The sequence below is a fragment of the Crocodylus porosus genome, unplaced genomic scaffold (assembly GCF_001723895.1).
Source record: "Crocodylus porosus isolate Cpor-Errol unplaced genomic scaffold, CroPor_comp1, whole genome shotgun sequence".
In the NCBI taxonomy this organism is placed as follows: domain Eukaryota; kingdom Metazoa; phylum Chordata; order Crocodylia; family Crocodylidae; genus Crocodylus; species Crocodylus porosus.
The window spans coordinates 8,527,231-8,552,979 of record NW_017728943.1 but is presented as its reverse complement, the minus strand read 5'-3'; the positions used below and the strand labels follow the sequence as shown (position 1 = coordinate 8,552,979).

General features: G+C 46.5%; 1 protein-coding gene across 1 annotated transcript in view; it reads left to right on the top strand.

The window, feature by feature from the left end:
* LOC109318993 (ephrin type-B receptor 5) overlaps nt 1-25,749 on the top strand; it is a 116,247-nt gene that overhangs the window by 89,207 nt on the left and 1,291 nt on the right. Inside the window, exons 7-16 of the mRNA XM_019548512.1 lie at nt 7,214-7,338; nt 8,486-8,648; nt 9,400-9,514; nt 14,927-14,982; nt 15,090-15,209; nt 15,671-15,918; nt 19,979-20,194; nt 21,311-21,460; nt 21,592-21,785; nt 22,931-23,086. Of these exons, the coding sequence (XP_019404057.1) occupies nt 7,214-7,338; nt 8,486-8,648; nt 9,400-9,514; nt 14,927-14,982; nt 15,090-15,209; nt 15,671-15,918; nt 19,979-20,194; nt 21,311-21,460; nt 21,592-21,785; nt 22,931-23,086 (1,543 nt within the window). The remainder of the gene's footprint in view (nt 1-7,213; nt 7,339-8,485; nt 8,649-9,399; nt 9,515-14,926; nt 14,983-15,089; nt 15,210-15,670; nt 15,919-19,978; nt 20,195-21,310; nt 21,461-21,591; nt 21,786-22,930; nt 23,087-25,749) is intronic.

Genomic DNA, 25,749 nt, shown 5'->3' with positions numbered 1-25,749 from the left:
GTCGTAGCAATCTTGGGGGGCGTAGTTCCTAGGTACCCAGCTTAAGAAACCCTCACAGGACCTAATTTTACAGGCCATGGATGCTCAGCATTTTCCAAAAAGTCAGTGCCCTCCAGGTTCATCCGGAAGATCTTGGACTGAAAACCCTTTTTAGAAGGGTGGAATCAGTGCATGTCAGGAGCAATAATTAATAACAATTGTCATTGCTGACAATCTCCACAAAGTGAGAAGGCCAGGTGCAAAACAAATATTGATATATGGCTAGAGATATTCTATCCCTTGAGTTCTGCTCTGTGCATATTGATTTTGCTTCTACAAATAGATCCTGGTCCAGAGGCAGCCACTTTGAGAGGAGTCACTTAGGACTTTGGCACACAAGTTACTGAGAGAGGTAGTTAGCCATGTTAGTCTGTAGTCAAGCAAAAGGCAAGGTAAATGGAGCACCTTATAGATTAACTGAATCAGAGATGCATAAGCTTTCATGGGCAACAGCTCACTTCAGCAGATGGTATATTACTGAAAGGTAAGGAAGGTGAGAACTTGCAGTATATTAGCTGCTCAGTGGTAACAAGCCAGTGTGCATACTCTTAACCCATGATAAATTAAGCCTAAACCATGGTGGCTTACCTCCTCAGTAAAAGATGCTTAAGCTACTGGGGATTAACTTTCACTTACCAAAGGGAAAGAGCCTGCACATGGGTAATTACCACAGAGCAGGTGACTCATGGTAAAGCCTCACCTTCCATTGCCTCAAGGCAATTTTTTTTTCATGCTCAGGTCTTTAAGTGATGGTTCCTGCTGTTATCTGGAGTTAATTTTGCATAGAAAACTCTTTTTTATTGCATCTTTCTTTTTGTGAATTTTATGAAAACTGGAGGGTAGGCTTCCTTTGGGTGGGCTCATTTGAGAAAAATCTCAGTTTAGTGGTACACCAGAGGTACAACTGGGAAGTTCTGCACCCTAGCCAGCAAGAGTACACAGGGCAGTGGCTGCAGTCGGGCTGCTGATGGCAGTGCAGTGTCCAGGAGAGCACCAGTGGCAGCTGTTATGTTTGTGTGCCTCCCAAGTTAAGTGCCCAAAATTGGTGCCCTGGTTATTCTCCCCTCCTTAGTTACCCAGGCAGGTGTGAAACCCAGTACTGTATCTCATAGGTGAAGTAAAGCTGGCAGACCATGACTGCTTTTGCCCTGTGGAAGAGCTTGGTTAGTGCAAGGCAGTGGTGCATAAACGGAATTGGCAATTGAGAAATCTCTTTCCCTAAAGCTTGTTTTACACCTTCAGTCTAACTTGAATTGATAGAAGGTCCTTACTGTCAGTGATTCACTTACATTCCTTCACTGAAAGTCTATTTACAAACAGTCTTGCTCCCTCTGTTCCTTGCAGAAGTCTCTTGTGCCATGCCTCCCATCCAAAACCCTCTCTCTTCCAGTGCCCCCATAGCTCTGCTCCTTCGCTGGGCACTCTCAAGCCACAAGCATGAAGCCCTGTGTCTGGAAGGAGGTGGGAAGTTTGCTTGTGTGACTCCTGATTAACCTCATAAAGGATCACCTGCTAGCAGATATGTTGACCAAAGTAGAGATGTATTAGAGTGATCCTTCTAAGAACTATAGAAGAGAGGTCCTCTTCCCAGTGAGCTTGAAAGATCAGCAGCAGTGAACCTGGTCTTGAAGACTTTCAGTGGTCAAAATCAAAGTCAGAACTACCTCTACCTTCCTTCATTTGCTAATCCTGTGTTGGATGTCTTCAAAATTCTGGACTTTCTTAAAAGTGATGGGGAAATTAATGCCACTGGCACATATTTCCATTTTATTTTCATACCACTGCTCAGGAATGTTAGACTTGAAACCCTATCAAACATCAGCGACCTTGGGAATGGGCAGCTCAGAGTCACCATTCTCAAAAGAGGCACCCATCTTGCTTTCGTGATGATCCCACAAAAACATCAGGAGAACTTGACATCTTATCACCCCAGAGCAAAGAGCTTCATTTGGGGTGAGGAAGAAGTTTTACTTCACAATCAGATTGGTGTGGACTGTGGAGGGTTTTGCCTTCCTCTGTAACAGGGGGTGTAGCCCTCTCCCTTGGATCTCTTGAGTGTATTTTGACAACCTTTACAGCAGCAGGACATTGGGCACTATTGTTCACTTGCCTTATCTTTGGCAGGTTAGGGCCACTCACCCTTGCTATATCTTGCGGTTGTGTCAGGGTTGACTGTGTAGTTTTGCTAGTAAGTTAGATAATGGATTTGTATAGAATGGTTTAGAAAGGGATGATCCTGCCTTCAGGCAGGGGGTTGGACAAGATGACCACTAGAGGTCCTTCTAGCCCTACCTGTCATGATTCTGTGACTTATCAGTGGCTGCAAAAACCAACAGAATGAAATGCCTCCATCTTAATTACATTCCATCACTGTCAGACATGGGACCTGAGCAGAAATTCCCATGCACTTGATTAAATGAGCTCTGTACTGACACCAGTTATTTCCCACTCTTCCTCAGAGGCCAGATCTCCCAATATGAATAGACCACTTAATAATCGGGCCCCAAGATTTCAGCTCGCCACCAATTAGTCAAGTGTCATTAGATGCAGAGCTAGCTTGTCTCCATGTATAAACCTCATGCGAGAAGAGCAAACTATTAGTGCTGTGACAAATTGTTGCATTTAGTGTTGGAGACAGGTATACATAGAACAAATTAGGAAGCCACGGTTCCATGGTGCACATTATTAATAATATTCACATAAGGAAGGGAAGCCATTGGAGACAAACACCTCAAAGGTATCAGGGCTTGGATATTTTCGTTCCTTTATCTAAGAGTAGCCTTAAATTCAGCATTCTCCAGATTCCTAACAATGGAGGGGATATTTTATCAAAACATTCGTGATAGGAACTATCAGCTTTTCCTGCCCATAAATACCTTCAACCTTAACATTTGTTTGAGCTCTTTAAAAACAGAAAGTCAGATAACTTTTGTCTGTAGGGGTTGTTACCCTTGCAGGTAGTTCATGAGATTTGCCTGTGGATGAGAGGCAACTTGCTTATCAAAATTTAAATTCTTTGCCTTAGAATAGTTGTTGGAAGCTACCCTGTCCTGGATTACTCTTTGGCTGTTTTTACTACCACTAACAACAACTACAACCCTATTTCACTCTTTCATACCTCTGTGCCTTAGAATTTACCAGCTCAGCTTCATTATGGAATGCCACGTAAATTACACTGATGTATGTAAATACAAAAATGCATGGATATTAACCTTGAAATGCAGGTAAACATTGCTGGGTTATTATGGGGAGGCTAGCAGTATCCTGTGAGGGTAGATTGAAAAAGGTGGGCATGTTGATAGTGTGGTCAGTGATCTGATGTTTCAGAGGGGTAGGAATGGAAACTGTGTGGAGGAAGCAAGAAAGGGCAGGAGATATTGATCATAAGGAAAAACGGAATTCCTGCCTGTAAGTAGCAACCTGACTGCATATGGATGAAGGCGATGCCTCTGCCCGCCTGTGCATGGTGTGTGGTTGCAGGGTCAAGGGCGAATGCTGCTCCCTTTCCCAAGCATTGAAAGTGCACGTGACAAGTAGTTAAAAAGGTCCCCTGTCTTTTTTCTTTTAGAAATAGAAGGTTTCTTGGTCAAACAGCAATCAGGTGATTACCATCTACTGCCCTAAAGCTCTCATTGCATTGATGTTTTGATACGGTGTCTTTCATTTGTATCCTGAACTCTTGCTTGGGGAGCTTTGGGGGCAGCATCTAGGGTGGGTCTGTGTGCTCTGTTTTAACAGTCACCATGTTCTGTCCCAGCCAGCTATTTTCCAGTGGTGGGAAAAATGGTTCCCATCTATGCAGAGCTGGGTTTGAAAGAAAAGCGGTAGATATCAAAGGGTAGGGAAGACGTGAAGAATTTTATTATTACTCTTACCTCACCTTCGTGTCTCATTTACATGTTTAACTGGCTCTTGCTTGCCTCAGCTGGTTAAAGCTCCTTTGATTTGCTTCTTCCTGAATAATTCTGCCTTGTTTGATATGAAAAACTATCCTTTTATCTCTCATGAGGCTGGGAAAAGAGAAGGAACCATTCCGCAGTACTTGCTTGCTTACCAAACATCCCCAACTTTCACTCTGCCCATCCCACATGCGCACCTATTGTCTGGGACATAAGGTGGGACGGCTGGGAATTTTACACTTGAATGATTTTCACATGAAAAATGCCTTTTCCTCCTCTGTAACCAAAATGTTCATTACTTGCGCAGCAAGGTTGCTGGCATGGCTCACTTCTAGACTCTGACCGCCTCACCCTGCCTTCCAGACTCTCTGGGTCCTTTCCCCTCACAGTTAGCTTGTCTGCTACGGCTTAATGTTATAGACTGCCACTTCTGGCCCAAGCCCTGGGTCTTTTTGACTGTCCCCCTGAGTCATCTGACCCTCTGCTTCCACACCAGGCCTGCCAATCACTGCCTACACCTGGGGTGTCCTCTTTTGCAATTAAGTCTGTTTACAGAGTTGGACTAGCCAGCAGGGCCTCGGCTCCTTCCCCCTATCAGTAATGGGGCAAGAGCCCCATTACCCCTCCCCCACAATAAAAAAAATGTTCATGGGACCCTTCTAGTTTTGCTGAAAACCTGGTTTTGCATTGGGAAAATCCAAATGATGTTCCCAGAGTTATCTGTCTAGACAGCTGCTGTCAATTGCATTTTGTGGCTTCAAGAAGAAAGCCAGATTGGCAAGAGCCTTGTAGGCAGCCAGATGCCAAAATGGAAACTTGTAAAGCAGTCCTCAGGCAGTGGCTTTTTTCTGGTTATTTTCCCCTGTGAAGAATTTCTCTATTTAAGAACAACAACAAAGGATTCTCCCAATTTTGAAGACTTTTTTCCCCTTCCATAAACACATTTTTTGCAGGGCTAGATATCCATTTTCCAGACATCTCTGCAACTCGTTGAGCCCTGCTTCATGGGTTGTTTTTGGAAGACAAACCATGTGTGATGGCTCCACTTTTGCAAAATACATGTGCACATGCCTCCTGTCAAACATTTGGGTAAGCCTGTTAACCTTAGTGTGGAGTATGAGCCACCAATGTGATACTGCGGCCGGCAAAGTGAGCAAAACTCTGGCTTGCATCTACCGATGCATCTCAAGCAAGACCCAGGATGTCATCTTCCCACTGTACTCAGTCTTGGTGAGGCCACAGCTGGAATACTGCGTCCAATTCTGGGCTCCACAATTCAGGAAGGACATGGAAAAGCTTGAAAGAGTCCAGAGGAGAGCCATGTGCATGAGGAGAGGCTGAGAGCCATGGGACTCTTCAGCCTGGAAAAGTGCAGGCTCAGGGGTGACTTGGTGGCAGCCGATAAGTACATAAGGGGTGTGCATCAGCATCTGGGGGAATGCCTGTTCACCAGAGCGCCCCAAGGGATGACAAGGTCCAACAGTCACAAACTCCTGCAAGACCATTTTAGACTGAACATAAGGAAAAACTTCTTTACTGTCCAAACCCCCAAGGCCTGGAATAGACTCCCCCTAGAGGTGGTGCAAGCACCTACTCTGGACATTTTTAAGAAACATTTGAATGCTTATCTTGCTGGGATCCTTTGTCGCCAGCTGACTTCCTGCCCCTTGGGCAGGGGGCTGGACCTGATGATCTTACAAGGTACTTTCGAGCCCTAATGTCTATGAAATCTATGTGGTGTTGGTGATTTTATTAAAAATAGGGGAAAGTGACAGCTGGACAAACTCATGTAATTTAATCTAATTTATAAAGATGTAAGGCTGGAAAGAAACCACCCAGCCATCCTATCCCCCTGCATTTTCAGGCAAGCATTTGTCCAAAAGCATCCATTAGGTCATCCTCTCTGCGCCATCGCACACACTACAGCTACAAAATACCTTCTCAAAAAGCGTTTACATCTCTGAAGCATATCAAGTGAAGAGAGCAGGTGCTCTGAATGTTCAGGCTACTGTAAAGAAGGGAAATTGTTGGGTAAAATAAACCCAGGTGATTCTAAGTGGAACATGCTTCATGCTGTAGATAATGTAAAAGGCTTCCTGCTCCCCATCCCCCACTCACAACTCCACCCTGTGGTCCTTGTCAACCTGACCTGGAGAAAACCCCAAACTGATGATGAATTTGGCCCAAGCATATAAGCAATACCCCACCAGTGTGGCTTTGTAGAGATTTCCCAGTATTCCCAGTACTGTTGGGAGCAGCAGTCTCTGAACAATCAGCCATGGCTAATGTCTAGCACTTCAGAGGAAAGTGGAATGAAAACAAAAACCAGATGATGTGTGTTTGAATTAATGGGACATAGTCTAACCCAGACAACTTCTTGTTCCCCAACCCACAATGAAATTAGTTTAAATGGGGTTGGGGGAGAACAGTATTGCCAGGCTCTTGTGAGTCAAGATTATGAGTTGAGCTCCAAGCTGCCATAGGATTGGCTTAAAAAATTAAGTGTCTCTGACCCCCGACCCTGCTGTTTAGAACACCCCACCTCGAGCTACTTTTTGAGCTCCTTGCATCACACCTTGCACTCCCCTTCCCCATCTCAATGGAGAATTTCTTGCTGATTTCACTGGCTGTAATGGCAAGGAGTGTGTGAGGGGGTGGATTTCCCCCACGTCTGTTTTCCACTAGACTCATAGATGCAGTCAGATTTTTTCTAGACGAAGGTACTGACATATCAAAGAAGCACTTTGTGATTCCAGCTCTTCTCATCCAGGGTCTCTGCTGCCTCTAGTACTGTCAAGGCAGTGTAACTTGGGGCCCGGGAGAACAAAGATCTTGGGTTCTGTTTCTGGTTTTCTCTCTTCTTTACAGGGGGGTCACAGCTGTAGCATGAACACCATGGTCTATAAGGACCCTGTGACTTTTTATGTAAGAGCTGCAGTCTCCACCTCAGAGAATTGACCAAATTATGCTTCAGGTCATTTCTTTCTGATGACTAAAATTCCCGGTGCACTGTCAGATGGAAGTAGGATTCTTTTTCACTTTCTGTCCTTAACTGCCACTCTTATATTTCAGTCAAGAGTGAAATTGTCCCTGCATGTCTTTTGGGTTGTTTTGTAAACCTTGTTGGCATCCTTCATGATGAGACTCCAGAGAAGGGAAAAGAGGGGCCAAAATGCATGCTGACACCACAAATTACCAGTACACAATTAAATGATGTCTTCTTAGTAAGTTTTTGTCATTTCCACTTTGCCCTCTCCCTTTCTCCCTTGTTCTAGTCCCCTCTGCAGTTCCTATGATGCATCAGGTGAGCCGCACCACCAGCAGCATCACACTTTCCTGGCCACAGCCCGACCAGCCCAATGGGATCATCCTGGACTATCAGCTGCGCTATTTTGACAAGGTGAGTGTGGGGAAGAAGAAGGAAGGGATAGCTGCCATCCAGGGTGAGCATGGGGCAAGGAAAGGGAAACCTCTCTAGATGGAAGTTCAGCTGGAAATGGAAAGGAGCAAGGGGAACGGAGACACTTCAGATGTAGAGAGAGAGGAAATGTGAGGAAAAGCTGAGACATGAAAGGCACATATAACATTGCATCTCCCATCAGTGTTTTTCAGCTGAGTAAACTAGAGGACACAGGTCGACAGAGGAAAGATCACTGGCTCAGCCAGGAGCTGGGATAAAACCCACTTGGAAAAACTTAGGGCTGCTGAATTCAGGTTATAACAGAGGGACCTGCAGTTCTCAAACTTTTCGCTATGAGGGGTCAGACTCATTTCAACAGCAGTGGCACATCAAAGGAGAATCCCATAAGATATCTAGGCATCCCCTTCTTTGGCTGAATCGAAATCTCCAAGAACCCTTGTGGGGAGGAATGCTTGTCCCTTTGACTTTCATCAGTGCTGCTGTATAGATGACCCATAGAAGTTTGGAATGTATTAGGTGAGGGCATAGGATAGTGTCAGGTCTTGTCTGCTGTTCATTAGGTATTATGCCACCCATTACAGGGTGGCACATGGGGTAGTGTGGTTATCCTCCACCCATGTCAATCATGTCTCCTAACTTGAAGCTTGTTGGGTACAGTGGAAGGTGCTTGTAGGGTGATTCATGCCAACTCCCCCTCCTCAGCTCTGCTCATCCCACTGGGGCACATATACACAATCATACATGACTGTTCCTTCTTCTAGCAGGGAGTGTCTCCTCCAGTACAGCTCCTCCTATTGTGCAGCACAGCATATGCTGTTGCAATGGATTCTGGGAGGGAATTGGCTGATAAAGTGGTCACAGGAGGCAATGTTTCAGGACAGGTTGGAAGATTTTTGAGATGAATGGCATCTCACTATGGGAAAGTGTAATACCAAGTGTGACACCTGGGATTGGAGTGAGGAATGAGACGCATTAGCGGAGCTATGTGGAAAGCCCATAGCTGGGATAGCAGGGGGCCACAGAGCAAGAACTATTTTTGGGGAAATTATACTTGTTTCATGAGATGTGTTGAAGGTGGATGGGGTCTCACATTTGTCACCTCTACTGATCAGTGATTGGGTTGCAGGCAGAAGATGAAGATAACTCCTTTACTTTGACCAGTGAGACCAACATGGCAACCATCTCAAACCTGAGCCCAGGCAAAATCTATGCCTTCCAGGTGCGAGCTAAGACGTCTGTGGGTTATGGGCCATACAGTGGCAAGATGTATTTCCAAACCCTCATAGGAGGTGAGTGCTGCACCTGCATATGTCTAGTTGTGCTAAGAGATTAGACAGTGATAGGGATGATTCTGCCTCAGGTGGCAGGGGAGGACCTAGATGATCCACAGAGGTCCCTTCCAGCCCTGCTTCTCTATGTCTCCGTGTTCCCAACCTCATGCCTGCAGGGACATAGCTCTCACCTGCACACACTTCTACATGTGCCCAGTGGCTCATGTTCCCAACATCCCTCTGCCTTACATCCCTACTCACATTGTACACCTGCATGCTACTCTTTTAGGGTTACTTATCCAATGCAAACCAAAACATATATTCACAGGCAAAACCCTGTGCTTGGCAGGGTTGCCCTCCATTCATGGATAAAACAATGTGTCACCTGGTGATAGCTCTGTGCCTGGGATCAAAGGAGCTGGGTCAGGATGACCTCTTTACGTGTGCTCCAGTAAACTGAACAAATGAGGAAGAGTGGCAGAGGGACTCAGCCCAGGCACCAGATTTAGCTGGCTGCTTCAGAGTCATCAGATTTGGGGCAAAGGCAGGAGAAATGGATGGAGGGAAGACAGGCTTTCCAGGAGAGGGAGGGAGGGAGATGAGCAAAGGAAAGAGCAGAGAGGCTGAAGGAGGTGATGGGAGTACCAGTCTGAGGGTGGGGGAGGTATCAGGTTGCTTCATGTGGATTGGGGGCTGGAGCTGTTCTTTGGGTGAACAGGCAAGAAATGCTAACAGCCTGTGTCCTCTGCATGTGTGTCTCCCTTGCCAGGGGAGCGCTCAGAGATGGTTCAGGACCGACTGCCGCTGATCGTGGGCTCCGCACTTGGTGGGCTAGCCTTCTTGGTAATTGCTGCCATTGCCATCCTTGCCATCATCTTCAAGAGGTGAATCCCTTAACCTGCTTGTGCCCAGCACCTGCACCCAAGTCCATGGAGCTTTCTTACCCATCCCTCCCTGGCCCTACCCCAGGGGAAACCCAGTACTACTGTGCAGTCATCCAAGTGCCCTGTAGATCCTGTCTTGCTCTGCCCTACCTCAAGCAAAAACCCCATCCATCTTCCCCTCAGAGGGCCCAATCTGTTGGTAAAACCCTCATGGGGAAATGGATGGGGAACAACAGGGAGACTAACAAGCAGTGATCACTGGATCTTGGCAGCCCAGAGATTGAAATGGCGGCCAAGAAAACTGGAGAACAAATCTAGCAAACAGAGAAACTGCTGGGAGGAAGTATTAAAATCTACTAATGTGGAAGGCAGCTGGGGAGCCCCAAAGTGCAATTAGCTAAGGTTCAAAAGACTTGAGTTCATTTGAAAAAGTATACAAAATTGCACCCTCCATGGTAGTGTGGAGACTCAGTGTTAGTAATGTGGGTTAGAGAAAGCAATCCTCACTGCTGCACTCAAAAGAATGGGGCAGATAGACGGGAGTGTAGAGAGTTGGTCACCATTTGCAAGGAAAAGAAAAGGAAGACAATAGGAAAAAAATAGATGCGTTCTGGGGTGTGACACTGAGCCATGGGGGGTTTTTCAAAGGTGAAAAACAAAAACCCATCTACGTGTGCCCACTGAGATTCACCCAGGTTTGAACTATGTTCTTAGACTCCCCATTGTGGATTTCTGTGTCTTTGGTCCTTTTTGTGCCTCCTGCAAAAAGGGATATTTTAGCTTCTCTTCCAGTTTATAGCAAAGTACGTGTATAGCTGTATAGTCTATTGTAGAAAACTAAACCTAATTTTGTTTATTTCTGGGGGGGTTAACCTTTTTAACATTTGTTTCTTTTGTGTTTTTTCTGGGGGAGGTTCTTTTTGTTTGGGAGAGAAAAGAATTAGAAATGTTATATTTACACTGTAGACCACTTTTGTATCTCTGAATTGTTAAAATATAATTTCATGTTACATTGGAAATATGTGATAATATGTGCACAACTCAATAAAGCATTTATTTTTTTTAAAAAAAAAGAAAATTGAATTAATATGAGCCAAAGCTGTCACTGGGGAGGCGACTAAAAGTATTCTATAAATATATCTGTGGAAGAAGAAATGCCATAGAAAAGTAGGTCCACTTATATGTACATGAGAGAAGTAGTGAAATTAATAGTGGCTTGGAAATGGCTGATGTCTCAAACCTTTGTTATTGTAAATGTCCTTTGGACATTTAGAAAAAAAGAAGCCCTTATAAAAACAGCTGTTAAAAGACTGGATTTATATCTGAAAAAAAAATACATATATTATAAATATATATTACACAGTGAAAATGTCAATATACATTTTCTTGACAATATACAATTATTGCATGAGGGATTACCCATGTAATCTAACATTCATTTTTGAAATATGATGGAAAACTAGAGGGATATCAGAAGCCTAAGGAAAAAAGCAAATGTAAAACTGACCTTCAGAATTTGAAAGAACAATGAAGGATCCTGTCAGTTATCATCCTGTAAGGCCAGTTTTTATCCTTGGGAAAATGTCTGAGTACATTTCAAGAGAAAAATAACTCATGCACTTATGTAGCTGTTACAGAAACATACAAAGTCAGCAACGATGTTATTGAATAATGGTGCACAAATATTTTTGATTGATAGAATTACAGTTAGTGGATGGCTGAAGACATATTAATTATCTGTAGTTTAGTAAAGCAAAGTGATATTACCTTTCATGAAATTGTACTCTCAGTTTCCAGTAGGATTGGATAAAAGGAATGATGTGGATTGAAAACTGGCTAAAGAACTAGAACCCAAGGATGAGGATTATCAGCAGAGGGTTGTGTTTATGGAAATCTACATATTGGCATACTGTGGGGTTAGGCTTTGGGCCTGGTCTTATTTAATATGACCTAGGTGAGTTTGCAAGGTAGCATGGTAATGGAGTGGACAGGTTGGAAGAAGCTGTGAATGCCAGTGAAGACAGGAAAGTAATATAAAGTGACTTAAAGCAATTAGAAATATAAGCAGAAAGATAAGAAAATGAGTTGTAACTTGTAAAATTTATTTAAAACACCTGGGGGGAAATGACCTGAAACACACATACTCAGCAGGAAAAGGAAGCTTAAGAAGCAGTGATGTTGACAAAGACAATAGAGGATCGAAATTAGATGCATCTTTGCAAAGAGTATGACAGCTGCAAACACAAGAGTCATCACAACATCATACAGCAGGGAGCTGGGAATTCCTGTCTGTCAGACTGTGTTCAATTTGGGGTACTATTCTACCAGAAAAATAAGTGGTGGATGCAGGTCTGAGAAGAGCAATGGAACAAATAAGGGAAGGATTTCATAGACATTTGGGCTGGAAGGGATCATCAAGTCCTGCCCCAGGGACAGGAAGTCAGCAGGGATCATCAGATCCCAGCAAGATAAGCATCCAAATGTGTCTTGAAGATGTTCAAAGTGGGTGCTTGAACCGCCTCCGGTGGCAGTCTATTCCAAACCTTGGGGGCTCAGACAGTGAAGTTTTTCCTTATGTCCAGCCTGAATTGGTCACAGTGGAATTTGTGACTGTTCGATCTTGTCATCCCTTGGGGGGGCTCTGGTGAACAAACGTTCCCCCAGATCCTGATGAGCATCTCTGATAAATTTATAGGTGGCCACCAGATCACCCCTGAGCTTGTGCTTTTCCAGGCTGAATAGCCCCATTGCTCTCAGCCTCTCATCATAAGGTCTGTTTTCCTGACCTCTGATCATGCGTGTAGCTCTTCTCTGCACCCTCTCAAGCTTCTCCACATACCTTTTGAATTATGGAGCCAAAACTGGACACAGTACTCCAGCTGTGACCTCACCAAAGCCGAGTACAGTGGGAGAATGATGTCCCTGGCTCTGCTTGAGAAGCATCTATGGATGCAAGCCAGCGTTTTGCTTGCTTTACTAGCGGCAGCATCACACTGAAGGCTCATGTTCATCTTGTGGTAAACCATGACCCCCAAGTCCCTTTCATCTGTAGAGCTAACCAGCGTAGCACTACCGAGCCTATAAGGATGCTGCAGGTTTTTCCTCCCAAGGTGGAGAACCTTGCATTTTTCGGTGCTGAACACCATCAGGTTCTTGTCCACCCATTTCATGAGTCTGTCCAGATCCGCCTGGATCGCCCTCCTGTCCTCAGGTGTGGATGCTTTACCACAGAGTTTGGTGTCATTGGCGAACTTGGCCAGTCCTCTTCTGACACCAGTGTCTGCATCATTGATGAAGATGTTAAACGGTATAGGCCCTAGGACAGAGCCTTGTGGACCCCACTGGTCACAGTGCACCAAAACGATTGGTTCCCATCGACCACCAACCTCTGGGTCCTACCACAGAGCCAGTTCCCCAGCCAGTGGATCGTGGTGACGTCAAGGCCGCAGTTAGCCAGTTTAGCCAAGAGGTGATAGTGGAATTCCAGATTGACAGCTTTTTTAAAGTTGAGGTATATGTCGTTGATCTCTTTCCCCTTGTCCAGGTGATAAGTCACCTGGTCATAAAAGGAAATGAGATTGGTCAAGCAAGATCTACCCGCAACAAACCCATGCTGGGTATCCCTCAGGATACTGCCTTCAACTAGTCTGTTAAGGATGGCCTCCTTGATAATCTTTTCCAAGACTTTCCCCAGGATAGCGGTCAGGCTGATGGGCCTGTAGTTAGCTGGATCCACTTTCCTCCCTTTCTTGAAGATAGGCACCACATCAGCCTTTTTCCAGTCATTGGGCACTTCACCAGAGCACCAAGAACTCTCAAAGATCTGTGCCAGGGGCTGAGCTATGATGCTCACCAGCTCCCTGAGTACCCTTGGGTATAACTCATCAGGGCCAGCTGACTTGAAGGTCTCCAGCCTGTCAAGGTGTTCCTTCACGAGGTCAGCTTTGATGGAGGGCAAGGAGTCTCCCTCACCCAGGCCTCCCTGTCCCATTGGGCTGATGAAAAACTGATGCAAAGTACCCATTTAGCAAGTTTGCTTTTCCTGGGCATCAGTTATCAGTTGCCCCATCCGGTTTAGCAGGGGTCCAATGTGACCCTTGCTTTTCCTCTGGCTCCCCACATATCTAAAAAAGGACTTTTTATTTTCCTTGATATTTGCGGCTAGCTGGAGTTCCATCGCAGCCTTGGCTTTCCTGATTTGCACTCTGCAAGTCCAGACTAAAGAAGAGTATTCCTCCTTGGTGGCGGTTCCAGTCCTCCATCCTTTGTAGGTCTTCCTTTTAAGATGCAGGAGGTCCACCAGTTCCCTGGAGAGCCAAGGGGGATGCTGTGCCCTTTTCCTGCCTTTCCTCTGAGACCGGATGGACTTTGCTTGCACATCCAGGATTGCTCCCTTGAGGAGCAACCACTCGTCCTGAGATCCCCTTTCCATTTGGTTGTGGCCTTTTAGGGTCTCTCTGACAAGCCTTCTTAGCTTGTCAAAGTCAGCTTTCCTGAAGTTGAGGACTTCTGTATTACTGACTGACTTGCCAGCTTTATGGCGGATGGTGAAGGTGATCAGTTCATGATCACTGTCACCCAGCTTTCCTTTGATGGTTAGGTTGCTGATTAGGTCGTCCTGGTTGCCAGTACGAGGTCAAGCAGCGCTTTACCTCTTGTTGGCCTGTAGACTTCCTGCATCAGATAGAGGTTGTCCACACATGAGAGAAAGCTTTATGACTGCTCGGATTTGGCCGAGCGCTCCTCCCATGAGATGTCTGGGTAGTTAAAGTCTCCCATGACAACCATACACCAGGATTGTGCGGCCTCAGCCAATTCCCTGGTGAACTCTTGGTCAAGGTCTTGACTCTGGGTAGGGGGTCTGTAGTAGACCCCCACCATAGTATCCCCTGTGCCATGTTCCCCATGGATTTTAACCCAGAGGGTCTCAAGTCGTCCACCATGGGATATATGGGGAAAGGTCAGAACAATTACATCTATGTAGTCTGGGCACATGGTGTCTAAGAGAAGAACAATTTGACAAGTGTAAAACCATGGAGGGAGAGGAATTATCAAGGAAATTCCTTGATCAAGGAGATAGTGCTGGAGGAAATAACCTGCAATCATAGGATGAAATAAAGGGCAAGCTTTCCAAATGGTTGTCTTCATCTGTGGAATCGTATCTCAGGGAGAAGGTAGAAGCTCTTTCACTTGTCACATGAAAACTAGGTTGGACCCAGCACCAATAAAAATTGTGACTTGTAGGAAACAATTTTGAATTGGGCAGTGGGCAGTCTGGAACCATAGTTTGTTTCTTCATTTCCTGACTTAATTGAGTCCTTGAGTCTGCCTTTCCACTGGAGAGCTCACCCCCAGCTCCTTGAAGGTACCTCTTCTGCTGGCCCTGACTTCCTCTTTCTTTGTGCCCTGCAGTAAGAGGCGAGAGACCCCATACACAGACCGCTTGCAGCAGTACATCAGTACACGAGGTAAGTGTTCTCCCAGGATAAGTAGTAGGCATCTGTCTCTCTGCAGGTACCTGTATCCATCTGGGCTTGGTTATGGTCATATTTTGGATGTCTCTTCTCCCTCACAGGACTTGGTGTGAAGTATTACATTGATCCCTCCACCTATGAAGACCCCAATGAGGCAATTCGGGAGTTTGCCAAGGAGATTGATGTTTCCTTCATCAAGATTGAGGAAGTCATTGGTTCAGGTAACATGGGCAAGATGGCAAGCCCCAGGTTTTTGGTTCATAGTTTAGCAGCTCTTGATGTGACTCAACGCACTGCTGACCTGCTGTGGGTGCCAAAACCAACCCTGCCTCCTAGCACACTGCATGGTTCAGTACAGTTACCCTCTGTCTTGATTGGACTCTGCCTTAACATTAACACCTGCCTAGACTTCAGTCTTGGTCCAAACCCACATCAGAGTCAGTGCTGAGAAGCCAAGTCACGTGCTCTTTTAGGTCCCCCTGTGTTCCAAACTGTTCTCTGATTTAAATGAGCATTGATCGAGAATTTTATCCTGCTGCAAACCCTTTAAGTAGCCGTAGTCCCTGATAGTCCCTGGCATTTCCCTCTCTGAAGTCTATCTGCTGTGGCCGTGGCCCATCAAGAAAATCTAGGAGTGTCCCTCCCACCTCTCTCCAGCTATGCTTCTTCCCTCCATTGGCAGGAGAGTTCGGGGAGGTATGCTTTGGGCGCCTGAAGCCTCCAGGGAAGCGAGAATACACTGTAGCGATCAAAACCCTGAAGTCTGGTTACACGGATGAACAGCGGCGGGAGTTCCTGAGTGAAGCCAGCATCATGGGACAGTTTGAGCACCCTAATGTCATCCGCCTGGAAGGTGTGGTCACCAAGAGCCGGCCCGTCATGATTGTGACCGAGTTCATGGAGAATGGATCGCTGGATTCTTTCCTCAGGGTACCACAAGCTGGACTCTCTCTCACCTACCTTCACCTCTGTCTGTGTCAGTCTGTCAGCTCCATCCTTTCACTTGTCCATCTTCTTCCTCTGTGTCTGTCAGTCTCATGGCCAATATCCTCGGGGTGTGGTGAAGATAAATGTTGAGGCACTGACTGAAGCGTCTTTTTGGCCAACACACTGAGAATCAAAGAAAAGCAGAGCTGGAAGGGACCTTCAGAGGTCATCTAGTCCAACATCCTGCCAGAAACAGGATCATCCCATCCTATAAAAATCCATTGTCTAACCTATTTATAAAACTACACGCTACAAAGCATAACACGCTACTCTGCCACAAGTAAGGCAGGGGGAACATGGTGGTCAGTGTCCTGCTGTTGCAAGGGCTCTTAAAATACACTTGAGAGATCCCTGGAAGACGTCCCCACCCCCTCCTACAGAGAAAGGCAAAACCCCCACAATCTGTACCAATCTGACAATGAGGTAAAATTCCTTCTTGACCCCAAATATGGTGACTGGAACAAAGCAACAAGATCCTCTAGCCAGGAACCTCTGGGCTTAAGCCCCAGCAGGATCATTGGCATACCCCAGTCTTGTTGGCTGTAACCAACACTCAGTGCTTTTGAGAAGCAAAACAACCCATGATGTGCAGCCACAAGAGAGGAAAGCAATTCCTTCCCAGCCCCATGTGGCCACCAGCAAAGCCCAGAAGCATAGGAAGTACTCATAGTGAAGTTTAGGCTCCTAGATCACCCCTGACCAATCCTTGTCCAACCTCTTCTTGAACACCTCCAAGGATGAGGAGTCCATAGCTTTCCCAGGCAGTCTGCTCCACTGCCTGACTGTTCTGACAATTACGTTTTTCTGATAGTCAATCTAAATCTGCTTTGCTGCAAATTCAAGCCATGGGTCTGCATTCTGATCTCTACAGCATGAGAGCAAAGATGCTTCTTTTTATAGCAGATTTTCAGGTGTTTTGAACACTGCTATCATGTCTCTTCTACAAACTGCCTTTTCTACAAACTGAACATGCCTAGCTCCTTCAACCTCTTCTCATACAACTTGCCTTCCAAGTCCTTTATTATTTTTGTCATCCATCACTGTACCCTCCCTAACTTCTCTGTGTTCTTTTTAAAATACAGAGCCAAAAATTTCACAGTACACTAGATGAGACTTAACCAGTGCCAAGTAAAGAGGCACTATCACATCCTGTGTCTTGTACCTAATCCTTCTATTGAAACAACTCCAAACTGCATTCCTTTTTTCATAGAACCATAGAAAATTAGTCCAACCCCCTGCTCAAAGTAGGGCAAGCCCCAACTAGATCAACCCAGCCAAGGCAAGAGCTGGGTGCTAAAAACCTCCAAAGATGGAGGATGGAGATTGCACAACCTCTCTGGGTAACCCATTCCAATGCTTTACTACCTTCCTTGTGAAATGTTTTTTTTCCCTAAATCTAACCTAAACTTTCCTTGCTGCAACTTGAGACTATGGCTCCTTGTTCTGACACCCGCTGCCACTGAGAATAGTTTAGCTCCATCATCTTTGGAACCCCACTTCAGGTAGTGGAAGGCAGTTAGTAAATCCCTCCCCTCATGACTTTTTTCTTCCAGACTAAATAAGTCCAGTTCCCATAGCCTCTCCTCATAGGTCATGTTCCCCAGCCCTCAAACCATTTTTGTTGCCCTGCATTGGACTTTCTCCAATTTGTCCACATCCTTTCTGTAATGGAGGGCCCAACACTGGACACTGTACTCCAGGTGTGGCCTCTGGGAATAATCACTTCCCTCAATTTCGTGGTATCACTCCCACTAATATAGCACAATATGCTGTTAGCCTTCTTCACAACAAGTGTACGCTGTTGGCTTCTATCAATCTTATTGTCCACGGTAACCTCCCAGGTCCTTTTCCACAGAACTGCTTTTAAGCAGAGAGCCCCCAGCCTGTACTGGTGCATGGGATTGTTCCGTCCTAAGTGCAGGACTTTGCATTTGTTTTTAATGAACTTCATGAAATTTCTTTTGGTCCAGTCTTCCAATTTGTCTAGATATCTCTGAATCCTAGCCCAATCCTGCAGCATTTCGACTTCTCCACCCAGCTTGATGCCATCCTCAATTTGCTGAGGGTGCACTCCATCCCATCTTCCAAGTCAATGATGATATTGAACAAAACCTGCCCCAGGAACAACCCGTGGGGCATTCCGCTTGGTACCAGCTGCCAATTAGATTTTGAACCATTGATTATTACTGTTTGAGCCTGATGATCCAGCCAGTTTTCTATCCACCTTACAGTCCATTCATCCAACCTGTATTTCCTTAGCTTGCTAGTGAGAATGCTGTGGAAGACCATACCAAAAGCCTTGCTAAAGGCTTTTGTGCAGCTACATCACACTGCAGATTCATATTGAGTCTGGATCCTTCTCTGTAGTGCTGCCATCCAGTTAGGTATCACCAATTTTGTATTGTGTTTTGATTATTCTTCCTGAGGTGTAGCTCCTTGCATTTTTCAGCATGGAACTTCATCATATTAGCTTCAGCCCAGCTTTCCAATTTGTCAAGGTTCTTCTGAATTGCACTCTTGTCCTCCAAAATTTTTTCAGTCCTTCCCTGTTTATTATCATCTACAAACTTGCCCAAGAAGCTTTCTATGCCAGCATCCAAACCATCAATAAACACATAGAACAGCACTGGGCTCAGGAAAACCCCCTGTGGGGTTCCACTCAAAACTTGCCATTCTGACATGAATCTTTTTATAATTATCTTTTGCTTGTGGCTATTAAGCCAGTTGTCCATCCATCTTACAGAAGTCTTATCTAGTGCACATTTCTCTTACTTCTCTTATTTGTTTATATGAAAGTCAAATGAGACTGTCAAAAGCCTTGTTGAAGCCCAGATACACCATCCCCACTGCATTCCCTTCATCCATTCAAGTAGTTACGTTGTTGAAGAAAGAGATCAGATTTATTTGATATAATTTGTTCCTAGTAAATCCATGTTGGCTGCCTGTGATCAGCCTTTCCTCATCCAGATTCTTGTAAATATGCTCCCTTATAATCTGCTCCAGTAACTTCCCAGGCCTCAAGATCCTCCTTTTTGCCTTCTTTAAAGAAGGGAACTACGTTGGTCCTTTTCCAGTCATCTTGTACCTCACCCATCTCCCACAACTGCACAAATATTAGTGCCAAGTGTTCTGAGATCTCCTTTGCTAGTCCCTGCAGTACCCTGGAAATAAGTTCACAGGCCTGTGGAAACACCATAGTCCAAGAGACCCTCCTTAGTTCATAAATATATTATATTCAGCCTAAAGTATTCCCATTTGCTCAGTGCCTACTGTCATTCTGAACTGTCCTTGCACACACTCTCCCAGTGTGGTGGCTTTCAAGCTGCCTTCCATAGGACACTTTCAGCCCCATGAAAACCCATCTCATCAAAATGGTAGGACTTCTTTCTTTCTTTAAACTGTAAAGTTTCCAGTCAGTTATAGTGCATTTCTGGACTGTTAAGAGTTTCCAGAGGTTTTTTTTTCCTTTGACTGAATTTATGACCCCCCCCCCCTCCAACATGAGCACATGTACTTTTCTGCTTTTGGTGTGGCTGCATCATCTCTTTATTGAGATTATTTGCCATTAATCCTATCACAGTCGTGCATAGGCTTTTCTAGATTTGGAAGGGCATGGAGGGTTGGAGCCCAGCTATAGAGATCAGATGAGAATAGCAGCCCTCAGAGGAGTATTTTGCCATGTCACCAGGGTATCTCGCTGACATGGAGGGGAGTGCACACTGAGCCTCAGCAACTAGGAGTTGATGTTTGTCCAAGAGCTCTATCTTCAGAAGTGGGGGGGTCTCATGTGATACCACTTGTGAGCCTCTTACTTCTTTTTGGTGTCTGTTTTGTTCCTGCAAGTCTTAACTGAACTTAGCCATACATTGCTTTCTTACTTCACGTACCCCCTTCTCAATCTCCCTGGTCAGTGCTTCTCTTTACTGCAGACGAGCTGCATGTCCAGTGCCTGGGAAGACCTGAATCTCTTGGTGTCCTTGTGCATCTCTCTCCCCACCTGCAGCAAAAGGAAGGCCAGTTCAGTGTACTACAGCTGGTGGGAATGCTGCGGGGGATTGCAGCTGGCATGCGTTACCTCTCCGACATGAACTATGTGCATCGCGATCTGGCTGCCCGCAACATCCTGGTCAACAGCAACCTGGTGTGCAAGGTGTCAGACTTCGGTTTGTCCCGCTTCTTGGAAGATGATGCCTCAAATCCCACCTATACTGGAGCCCTGGTGAGTGATGGGTGGTGAGTGATTCAGGGTCTCCTTTTCCAGCTGCACTACACAGACCTATCATGTTTGCACTGTTAGCTTCGTGTAATAGACCTGGAGGTGCTCACCTAACCTGCAGAACTGGCAATAGGTCATGGATACCAGGCAAGGGGTAACAAGCTTTTTGCTTCTGCCATACCAGTTTCAGCCCATCCTCCACCCTGGGGGAGCTGGAGAAATTGTTCTGTGGGATACCACCCTTCCCCCTTGGGTTCACCAGTTTCAATCCAGCCCAGACCAGTAGTAACCAACAGTCACAGCATTCTGATCACCTCTGCCAAATAACCTGGAGAGGATTCAGTGCAGTTTTTTGTGAGATGAGAGACAAGCAGTTGGCATTAACTTGCCCTTTGGCTGACCATCACAGCAGAAAGACCATAGATGGAAGAAATCACAGACTGAAATCCCCTCCTGCCTCCATTTTGGGGAGCATTTAGGCTCTTGCTAGAGATAAAATACCTACTAAGACGACCCCTAACAAGCAGCACCTAAACCAGTCATGGCACGTGAAGATCTGACACATCCCTGTATTCACTGCAGGAGAACTCGGACAGGGGCAGGGGGTTGCCTTCCAGGGAGCAAAGGCCAAATGAAGAGCCAGCAGCTGAGGGGGGAGACAGAAGTTGGGGTCACGTGGTCTGAGCAGGGCCAGGAGCAGGGAGTGCTTGGCTATTCTAGCAGGTGGGGGGTCAGGTGGGAAGAAGAAGGAAATCAGGAGCTTCTCACCATGAACATGTGTCCTTGGAGGAGGAGAAAGAGGGACTGGAACGTTCAAAGGAGTCAAGGGGTCTTCATATGGCCAACTCCAGTTGACTTACAATGGGAGTCACTCCCTCGTAACCTTAAGAGAAACCCAGCCATTGGGGCAAAACACCATTGGGCAATAGGATTGATTCTGTTCCTGGTCATGTGAACAGGATGGGCTAGGGCCCTAAGCACAACTTTAGCCAACACCAGATCAGTCAAGAGCTGACCCCCATGTACTGGGCCAGGCTGACCTCAAACGACTATCTCCATGCCTCATTGACTATCTGCTTTCTCTCTCCCATCTGCTTTCCCTCTCCCATTGCTCTTCAGGGTGGCAAGATCCCCATTCGCTGGACTGCCCCTGAAGCCATCCAGTACCGGAAGTTCACATCCTCCAGTGATGTGTGGAGCTATGGCATCGTCATGTGGGAAGTGATGTCCTATGGCGAGAGGCCATACTGGGACATGTCCAACCAGGATGTAAGTTCTGGCAGGTTGAGAAAGGTCTGCAGCAGGTCAGGAATACCCTTCTTGCCCTACAGAGAGCACAGGCCCATGTGTGTGGCTGTGCCTGAAGCCTTTGTCCTGAAATGGTTCTTTCTTTCCTGCAGGTAATTAATGCCATTGACCAGGATTATCGCCTACCACCACCTCCTGACTGCCCCACTGTCTTGCACTTGCTCATGCTCGACTGCTGGCAAAAGGAGCGAATCCAGAGGCCCAAATTTGAACAGATAGTTAGTGCTCTGGACAAGATGATCCGCAAGCCCTCTGCTCTCAAAGCCACTGGCACAGGGAGCAGCAGGTGAGACAGAGCCATGGGCAGGGGGCATGTGGAATGCAGGCTAGGACCATAAGCACTAAGCAAGATTTGGGGGGCCAGGGATTGAATTTAAAGGCAGAGATCAACTGGGCAGAAAAAAGTGGGAATGTAACCAGGGCCTGGTACACTTTCCAGCTGGGGCTGGGGGTGATCTCAGGATGAGGAGGGGTACCCAGCGGGAAGGGTACAGAGGAAAGGGAACTGTCAGCTGAAACCAGGATCTGCATGTTTCTTGCATCTGATATTTTCCCATCTGCTTTTCCCAGCCTGATGAAACCAGATGCAGGAGGTCAGCAGCGGGGAGGTCCCTGGGGGTGAATGCAGCCAGGATTAGATGGCTGCAGAGTTGATGACGGAAACACGTCCTGCTGGCCCAGAGAGATTTTCCCATGGGTATAAAGCCTCTGCCCCATGCAGCACAGTCCATGGCTGGGGGAGGGGAGAGTTCAGGGTTGTGCTCAGTTTATTAAACATTGATATATAAAGAGATTTTTAGCCTGGGGCAGGCTCAAAGGGCAGGAAGACCAGAAGATCCCATCTGGAAATGTTGGGTTCTTTGGCCTTTGGCTACTGCTTCACCAGTGCTTTCTTTGATGGAGGATAGTGCTAGAGCTCTTAAGAACTGCTCTGTACCCTGTAGGTAGCTGCTTGCTGTTTATTTGAAAGGGTGCAGCTCATGGAGGGGAACTGGTCCTGCAGCTGGAGAGCTGCAGGGCTTTGATGTGGGATTACCTTCCACTTGCCCCATTTCACTGGTATGGGAAAGCCTCCACAGCCCTCAGCAAGCCAGCATATCAGGTTCTAGCAAGTGCTGAAGAGCCCAAGGCAACTGAGCATGCTTTCCCACTGGTCTCTGTGATTGGGTCTGGTGTGGAGGGAACCACTGAGGATGGAGCAGCATGTTCTGGATGTTTTTAGAGGGCTAGGAAGTTGACAATGTGGACCCAGAACCTCAGATAGGTGATTACATAGCTGCCAAGACAGGGGTGCAGTATATATCAATGTCCATCCATGTTCCATATGGCTTTGGATTTGTCTTCCATCTCCCTGAGGCCACCTGAACCAAGTATTATGGTTGGCTGATAGTTGTTGGCCACGTTAACCTTGAGAACTCGCTTCCTTTGCAGGCCATCCCAGCCCCTGCTGAGCAACTCACCCCCAGACTTCCCTTCACTCACCAGTGCCCATGAATGGCTGGACGCCATCAAGATGGGCCGCTACAAGGAGAATTTTGACCAGGCTGGTCTGACCACATTTGACATCATCTCACGCATGACACTAGAGTAAGTAGAGCCAGCTTGGACGCAGGGGGCACTGAGAATTCAGGGCTTTCCGTGGAGGGCTGGGGCAGGCAGAATAGGGAGCCCCTACAGGATCACCTGGGGGGTCAGTCTAAAGGGGAAAGGAATCCAGGGGAGCTGCTTGTATTTTAAAGAACCTTACTGAGGGTGCAGGAACAAACCATCCCGATATGCAGGAAGAATAGCAAATATGGCAGGAGACCATTTTGGCTTAGCAGAGAACGTAAACACAAAAAAGAAAGCTTACAAGAAGTGGAAGCTTGGACAGATGACTAGGGAGGAGTACAAAAGTATTGCTCAGGTATGCAAGGGAGAAATCAGGAAGGCCAAAGTACAATTCCAATTGTAGCTAGCAAGGGATGTGAAGGGTAGCAAGAAGGGTTTCTACAAGTATGTTAGCAACAAGAGGAAGATCAGGGAAAGTGTGGGTCCCTTACTGAATGGGGGAGGCAGCCTAGTGACAGATGATGCAGAAAAGGCTGAAGTGCTCACTGCTTCTTTTACTTCAGTCTTCACAGGCAAGGTCAGCTCCCAGACTACTGCACCGGGCAGCACAGTTTGGGGCAAAGGTGAACAGCTCTCAGTGGTGAAGGAGCAGGTTAGGGACTATTTAGAAAAGCTGGACATGTACAAGTCCATGGGGCTGGGTGCAATACATCTGAGGGTGCAAAGGGAGTTGGCTGGTGTGATTGTAGAGCCTCTGGCCATTAGCTTTGAATACTCGGAGTGATCAGGGGTGGTTGTCTGGGATGACAGCAAAAGGACAAATATAGTGACCATCCTTTAAAAAGGGAAGAAGGAGGATCCAGGGGAACTACAGACCAATCAGCCTCACCTCAGTCCTTGGAAAAATTATGGAGCAGGTCCTGAAGGAATCCATTTTAAGCACTTGGAGCAGAAGAAAGTGATCAGGCACAGTCAACATGGATTCAGAAAGAGCAAGTCAAGTCATGCCTGACCAATCTGATTGCTGTGTATGATGAGAAGACTGGCTCTGTGGATGCAGGGAAAACAGTGAATGTGCTATACCTTGACTTTAGCAAGGCATTTAATATGGTCTCCCACAGCATTCTTGCAAGCAAGCTAAGGAAGTATGGGTTGGATGAATGGACTGTAAGGTGGATAGAAAACTGGCTGGATTACTATTTTCAGTGGGTAGTGATCAATGGCTCAAGGGCTAGTTGACAGCTGGTATCAAGTGCAGTGCCCCAGGGGTCAGTCTTGGGGCCTATTTTGTTCAATATCTTCATTAACGATCTGGAAGATGGGATGGATTGCGCCCTCAGCAAGTTCTTAGATGACACCAAGCTGTGGGGAATAGTAGATATGCTGGAAGGTAGAGCTAGGATTCAGAGTGACCTAGACAAGCTGGATGATTGGGCCAAAAGAAATCTCATGAGGTTCAACAAGGACAAGTGCAAAGCCCTGCACTTAGGACAAAACAATCCCATGCACTGGTACAGGCTTGGGACCAACTGGCTAAGCAGCAGCTCTTCACAAAAAGACCTGGGAGTTACAGTGGACAATAAACCAGATATGAGTCAACAGTGTGCCCTTGTTGCTAAAAAGATGAACAGCTTACTGGTCTGCATTAGTAGGAGTATTGCCAGGAGATTGAGATGAGTAATTATTCCCCTCTATTCTGCACTGGTGAGGCCACATCTGGAGTAATGTGTCCAGTTTTGGGCCCCCCACTACAGAAAGGGCATGGACAAGTCAGAGAGTCCAGTGGAAGACAACAAAAATGGTGAGGGGGATGCAGCACATGACTTATGAGGAGAGGCTGAGGGAACTAGACTTATTTAGTCTGGAGAAGAACAGACTGAGGGGGGATTTCATAGCAGATTTTAACTACCTGAAGGGGGGTTCCAAAGAGGATGGAGCTAGACTGTTCTCAGTGGTGACAAATGATAGAACAAGGAGCAATGGTCTCAAATTGCAGCAAGGGAAGTCTAGTTTGGATATTAGGAAAAACCTTCTTACTAGGAGGGTGGTGAAGCACTGAAACGAGTTACCCAGTGAGATGGTAGAATCTCCATTCTTGGAGGTTTTTAAGGCCTGGCTCAAGAAAGCCCTGGCTGGAACGATCTAGCTGGGGATGGTCCTGCCTTGAGCAGGGGGTTGAACTAGGTGACATCCTGAGGTCCCTTCAAACCCTCATTTTCTATGATGAACACAGAGGATATTTGAGAGAGCAGTCCTGAGAAAGGCCACACCCCAACATAACATTTTCTTAGGCCTTTTTTACTCTCTGAGTAACTGCTGTGCATTTGTGACCAGTTTGAGAGTTGCCTGATCCCGTAGAGCACATGGGAGGGATCTGTGTTTCCACAAGGCCCTTTTTCAGGTGTATTTGCGGAATCATGGTGCTGCACAAGCAGTTCCGTAGCAATGAAGTTTGGTGCCCAGGGCAAAGCCTGCAGTGGCAGCTTGCCTTTGCCCCACACACAGATCTGGGGGGCACCTACCCCCCATGCTTACCCAGAAGTGCACGCAGCAGCAGGAGCTGCCCTTCCCCTGTTCACATGCCCCACCCCCAGGTGAGCCACTTGCTCGTGGCTCCATCCTGTGTCCCGCCCCAGCTGGGCAGCACTTATTGGTGCCCCTTTACTTTGGTGCCCGGGGCAGTCGCCTCGCTTGCCCCC